This window comes from Vigna unguiculata, chromosome 8 (assembly GCF_037176805.1).
Source record: "Vigna unguiculata cultivar grain cowpea cultivar isolate G323 ecotype 2 chromosome 8, ASM3717680v1, whole genome shotgun sequence".
In the NCBI taxonomy this organism is placed as follows: domain Eukaryota; kingdom Viridiplantae; phylum Streptophyta; class Magnoliopsida; order Fabales; family Fabaceae; genus Vigna; species Vigna unguiculata.
The window spans coordinates 30,253,249-30,260,274 of NC_140799.1; the positions used below are offsets into that span (position 1 = coordinate 30,253,249).

At 34.3% G+C, this 7,026-nt stretch overlaps 1 protein-coding gene across 1 annotated transcript; it reads left to right on the forward strand.

The window, feature by feature from the left end:
• Positions 1-1,676: 1,676 nt before the first annotated feature.
• On the forward strand, positions 1,677-2,876 carry LOC114195044 (RING-H2 finger protein ATL34-like). The gene has a single exon (XM_028085441.2). It carries the CDS (start codon positions 1,677-1,679, stop codon positions 2,847-2,849), a length of 1,173 nt encoding a protein of 390 aa, XP_027941242.1. The 3' UTR covers positions 2,850-2,876.
• The last annotated feature ends 4,150 nt before the right edge of the window (positions 2,877-7,026 follow it).

Consider the following 7,026-nt stretch of genomic DNA (forward strand, 5'->3'; position numbering starts at 1 on the left):
ATTCCTCCTTCTTTATAAACTTTATATTTTGAGAGATTATGTATGTATATTTTTAGGAATATTGTAAAAAATGAAACCTTTCCTTATATAGTATTATGTCTAATTCCAACTTATGATATGCTTTGAATTAGTAGATAATTTTTATCAATTCGGAGTGTTACAAACTTTTGTTTATATTTTGATAAAAGAATTTCTTATTAGTTCGCTGCTGATAGACCTAATATCATTGGGTCTAGATTAGCAAAATGCCGACTTGGTGTGCATTTATGTAATGTTACACAAAGAATATGAGGAGCTCGATAATTATGAATGCACAATAAATGTGAAGGATAAAATTCAATAGAAAGTTGAAAAATAATAAAAGCAAGAGAGAAGCTTAGAGGATAGGTAAAACAAAGATAAATGGACGACTGATGCTAAAAAAAAACATATCATGACTTTGAATGCTCTAACTTATACAAATTTTACCTTTTGGCTAGAACAAAATTTAAGGATCAAAATACTCATATTCTTTCTCATTTTCAACTAATTATTTTACTTTTCCTTTATAGTATATGTAACATAGATAATATTTATCTTGGTTGCAAAAACATTGGAATCTTTTGTTCATTTTTTTATTTATTTTAAATGTCACAAATATTTATTTAATTATAATTAATTTATGGGTTAAATTTGAATGATGAAAATATATAAGAAATTGAGACATGGAATACACTATTACAATAATAATAATAATAATAATAATAATAATAATAATAATAATAATTATTATTATTATTATTATTATTATTATTATTATTATTATTATAATTTCTTACTTCTTTTATTGTCTTTGTTCTTTCCGGATTAGGGGTTTTAACATGTTTGCTATTTCAAGTACATGAATTTCTAGAAAACAAATTAGACATTGAGTTGTTCCGAAAACTTAACGCTACTCGTTTTGAAGTAGTAACCAACATGGATACATGACAATGTTTATTATAAATCAATTAAATCATTTTATAGTATATGTGAAATTGATGATATGATATTATTTTACATTTTAATTTAAGAAAAAAAATATTTAAATTTATCAGATTCAATATATTTTCCTATTAATATCACGTGAAATCATTAATGTAACTAAACTTTGTTTTATATTTTATGTTTATGTTGTACATTTTTATTACATGAAACTAGCGGAACCCATCCTAAATTCTTCCCCCGATTATAACTTATTTAAAACATATTTTAGAATATGGTTTTGGAATGTTTCTACGCTTGGCCTTTCCGTTAACCACACACCACTAATGTTTTACCACACAAACAAGTAACTATGTTATTCTTTGGCCATGAACAACATAGAGGAGCCAAATCTCCTTGGCTTCCCAAACTCATGAGAAATTAACATTTTTAAAAATATGCATCTTCCAAATTTACACGCTTTCTATGATTCGTTGGGCAAAATGCCCACATTTTCTACCAAAACCACCAATTAAACACACAAACACAATTATAATATTCATGCATGTCTTTCCTTTGTGCTTTCTTCTTCTCTTAATCATTACTCAAACAAGATCAATGCATCAACACCAAAAACAAATTACCAGTGCTCATCTTTTACCATCAAGCTATTAACGAGTTATTATTACATTCATGCAACCATTTGATACATAAATAATAATAAATAAAAGAGCATGCAAAAAGAGAGTCCTCTCATTAGACTCCACAGTTTCGACCAAGGCCATGCATGGCTCGCTCTGTTGCACCTTCTCATTCACATGTCACTGCCAGTAACCGGTCAACCGGTAACTCCGACAATAGAACCCGGCAGCAACAAATCCGTGATCGTCATCATGGTCATCATCGCCTTAATGTTCCTCATCTCAGCCTTCATCTCTCTCTATTCTCGCAAATGCTCCGACGGACAAGCGCATGAACGTGGCACTCTCGACCTCGCCGCATCCACCGGCGCAATCGGTAACCCGTCGTCGCAAAGCGAACCCAACGGTCTCAGCAAGGCCACCATAGAAACCTTCCCCACATTCCTCTTCTCCGACGTGAAGAGTTTCAAAATAGGAAAAGACACTTTAGCATGTGCTGTGTGCTTGAGTGAGTTCCAAGACCACGATACCCTTCGTATGATCCCCAAATGTTGCCACGTGTACCACCCCAGTTGCATCGACGTGTGGTTAGCTTCTCACTCCACTTGTCCAGTGTGTCGCGCCAACCTCGTTCCACAACCTGAAGACGTAGACACAAACACGAACATGCTACCCATGTTGTCCATTCAGGTACCCGATGAACATGAGCATGAAGACGAAAGTGGTGAACATGAACACGAGAGTGTTATCAGTGAGGAAGGGAAAAGAGGGCATGGTGAACTGGAGTCACCGAAGGTGGATTTGCTTCGAAGGATTCACTCGTTGCATCAGAGTCGTCCTTCACGGTCGAGATCCACAGGGTTCTTATCCTCTCTCTTGTTTCCGCGATCGAACTCAATGGGGCAATTGGCGCAGCAAGTGGAGAACTATGACAGGTTTACGCTAAGGTTACCGGAGGAGGTACAAAACCAGATGATGAACTCGAAGCTTAAACGTGCGAATAGTTGTGCATGCTTTACGAGAATGAGCAGTGGCACGTGGGGGTATAGGACAAGAAGCGTGGGAAGTGGACGTGGAAGAGGGTGCGTGCAGTACGAGAGGTTCAATGGTGAGGAACAATGGGGTTTCACTTTGACCTCACCAAACCTTGTTAAAAGCGGTTCAAATAGATCCTCCAGAAAATCACTGGTTCAATGTTCGGGTGTGGTGCTAGATAATATTAATAATCCTAATGAACGGTCCTCTGAATTCTTGCGTCTTGGGTAGCTGTTTACATTCAAATATGAGGTTTGTAGCAATCTTGAGATCATACGAATCCTGTCTTACATGATCAGGACTATCTCTTCTAGGATACCTGTGATTTTGTACTAAAATATGTTTTAACGTTGGAGAAGATGATGAATGTTCTTCTGTGTTTGATGAATAGATAAGACGTTAAGGCAATAACTATTTGTTTGATTAGTTGGGTAATGGAAGACTTGTTAGATGGATGTTCTTTTAATATTTTGTAATTTCTAAAAAAAAGTTAGAATCGTTAAAGTTGCATAAATTAAAACGACTTTTAAAACTATTTTGTAAAAACTATCTCTTTTGTAAATTTTTCAATCTTTTAATTTTAATTGTCTATAACATAATTTTATTCTCTAAAATAAATTATTTCATTTTTTTTTCATTTATAAATGCTTATCATTAGCCATTGAGAGTAACGTTTGGTGCTTCTTTTGTTTGGAAACCACTTGTTGTAGGGTTCGTTGCTTGTATAAATTGTTTGGTAGGTTGTTCCTCGTTCTTAGAAAATCCAGACAACTCTTTCACCCTTGTGAGGTAATGTAAAGGGGTTTTCTTTGCTTGTGTGAGATAGTGGAAGATGATGAGATAGTGAAAGATGCATAGTGGTCGTAACTCTTCCTATTCGCCAGTTGTTTTTACAAAGGAATGTTTTTTTCTCTCTAGACATGCCTCTTTCGGTCCTTTTTTCTTATCCCTTTTTAGAGAGCAGCTGCTTAGTTTTATAGATATCTCTAGCTCATCCTTTCTTCAGCCCTCCTAAGATCGCGGTAGGTGGTTGACATGTGCAGGGCTTGTCCCGAACTTCGTGGGGATGTGGTTACGTGATTGTTTATTCTGAGGGAAGAGGTGTTGTGGTTTAAGTGAATTGGGCCTTCCAAATAGGTTGGGTCCAGGTCGGACCCAGTGCATTGGAGTATGTAGGTCGGCTCTTGGTTGGACACAGTACGCCTTCGGCTTGAGGTCAGCTCTAGTCCAAATCCAAGATATTTGCACGCCTTGGTCTGCTCCGAGTCAGGTCCAATACGTACATACACATAGGTAGGCTTGAGGTCGGCCTAATACGTGCATACACATAGGTCGACTTGAGGTCGGCCCAATACGTGCATACACATAGATTGACTAGAGTTTGGTCGCTAGGGTGTAGTAACATAAGATTAATTAATATAAGATTAAGTTGTAGTTAGACATTTTTTTGACTTCTAAGAAATATGATGGTACGAATTTATATAACATATTATGAAGTTTACAGGATAAAAATAGAAGGCATATAAAACATATAATAACTTTATCCATATTTTGTTATAGTTAAAACTTTATTTTTACATGTGGAGAAAGAATCAAACCCTTTTAGATAAAAATACCCTTTCTCTATGTGAATAAAATTCTTACATTTAAGTATCCTTTTATGAAGCACTTCATTGAGTTGTGTACTAATTTCTGGTGTTTAAGTCTCATCGCCACATATTTAACGTTGAGGCATATCGTTTTTAACTTGATTTAATAGATTAGTAATTAAACATGATATGAGATTTGATTACTATACAATGGAAGCGATGTTCTATCTACTACTTTCTTTCCATAATGGTGTAATTTATTTATACAATTACCAAAGTGGCGCATTTTTTTTTAAAATTCCAACAAAGGGTAAGTCGTGCCAAAATGGTACAATTTCACAATAAAGAAGTCGTGCCAACATCAGACGATTTTAATTAAAATAAGCTAAAGTCGTGCCAACATGGAGAGACTTCTATGTTGTTGAGAAGTCGTGTCATATCGAGACGACTTTAATTAACACTCTAAGCAAAGTCATGCTAATATGGGAAGACTTTAGTATTAAATTGTTAATGAATAAGTCGTTCCATATTGGAGAGACTTCAGTATTATATTGATAATGAAGAAGTCGTACCATATTGCGACGACTTTAGTTTGGCTGAATAAAAATTCAATATTTTTTTAGTCATATTAATTAGTTAAATAATAATGCATATAAGTAATTAAAAATTTTATGATGATTTTGGTTTCTTATAATAGGACGTGAAAGTTATCTATGAGAGCTGTGCCACAAGGAGGTCTTCTTCAGTTATCTAGGTCTTATTTGAGGGCTCCGAATTGGATTGTCATCATCATTATCTTCATGTTGTTGTCTTTGGTTTATATCTTCCACCATTTGTGGCAGCATTGTAGGCTGATAATATTGCTTGTCGATATGATCGCCAAAATTCAATGTTTGATGTGCAGGAGATTTCCACTCCACAACTTGGACGTCAACCAATGTCATACATTGTTAAGTTATCTGAGTGGTGGTGTGACTACAGGGAGTTTCAAGCTCTTCACCTACCTTGCACTCATGTAATGGCTGTTAGCTCATCCTTCCATTTACAGCCTTTGACATTTGTGGACCCTGTCTATAGTCTCCAAAATATCTTCAAGGCCTATGAGGTGCATTTTCAGCCTGTTCAAAATGAAGATTATTGGTCTACTTATATTGGTCCAAATTTAATGCTTGACCCTCACATGCGACACAACAAAAGCGAAATGGACCAGTCACTGCCAAATAAACCAAAAAATGTTCTTTTTGCAGAAGTATCAATCATAATAGAAGCAACTGCCCAAATAAATAGTGAAATTTTATTTTATGTAACTCTCGTAACTTCGGTTTACCGACTTGGTTGTTCACTTTTATTTTAATATATATCAACCAATAAATTATAGGATCTCATATATTTGTTATTAAAAACTCTTTTTTTTTCTTTTCTTTACCTTTGTATATCTTGTATAATGTATATATACAATAAAAATTTTAACTTATTTATTCAATTTAATATTATCATAACGAAATAATTTTTTCTCTTTTTTAACTTTTATTTTTTTTCTTTATTAACTTTTATTTTATGTAGGCACTACATTGCATTTGTTAATATTAACAATGAAGTCGTGCCATTATGACAAGACTTTCTTAATAGCTGAATACACTGAAGTCATGTCATTATGGCAAGACTTTCCTAATAGCAAATACTGAAGTCGTGCCATTATGGCAAGACTTTCCTTGTTATGAAGTCGTCCTATTATGGCAAGACTTTGGTTCGTTGAAGTCGTATCATTGAAGCACGACTTTGATTATTCTCGTAATTAATTTAAGTGAAGTTGTATCTGTTTGTGACGATTTCATCAAAGATATTGAAGTCTCTGTGATTTGATACAACTTTAGTATAACTTAATCAAAATTGTCTCACTTTGGCACGGCTTCTTCAAGACAAAATCGTGTCATTTTCATACGACTTACCTCTGCCCGGAAATTTTAAAAAGAAATTACCAGTTTAGGAAATAATGATTAAAATTGCACTGTGAAAAGAAACCTCTATCTGCAGTATTTGATTATTATCTATAAAATTTGAATATATCTTAGACGGTTATGACATAGATTAGAATGGACTTTTGGCAGTAGGGATTTTAATGAACGTATAACAAACAAGAAATGATAGCGATATAATCCTAATAAAAAAAAACCTATGATCAAAGATAAGACAGCTAAATCTTAATATTCTAAATGGAATCGAACAATCTTATCTGAAGACTTTGAATAATACAATGTCGTGTCACCTCATAGAAGAGGTGAGAAAAAAGGATTACCTATCTATAAGAATCTGTCTATAAAAAATTAAGAGTAATTAAAGTTTACTATTGTGGAACAATAATACAGTTTCTATTATTATGGCAATGAAGCTCACGAGAAACAGGTATGTAGAAGACAATTCAACGGAAACAAGTACTCCCCCACATGGCTAAGAATCATATCGAAACTGCCACTTCATTTCAGCGATTATACGTATAACCCTATCACTACCAGTGTCACGTAGTTAAAAGTAGATTCCAGATGCTTCATGTCTCGTGTGTGGCTTTTTTTCATCAGAATAAAGGAATCTTTTAGAAAACAACATGATACACTTACATGCCAAAATGGTGATTCTGCAACATTACCGTAAAACCAGTAAAGCAGTGAATCTACTCACCCAAAACCCTCACCTACCAAAATAAGTACATGCTCATTATTTGTGCAACACTTCTCACCTAAGCTTATACAGAATTGAAGCTCTATATGGGTCTGCATCTCCTAGTATTAACCATATATATGGGCTAAAGTTCCTCAACCTCC

Bases quoted from the DNA above. Each gene is read 5' to 3' on its own strand.
- LOC114195044 (XM_028085441.2), top strand. From the start codon at position 1,677: ATGCAAAAAGAGAGTCCTCTCATTAGACTCCACAGTTTCGACCAAGGC.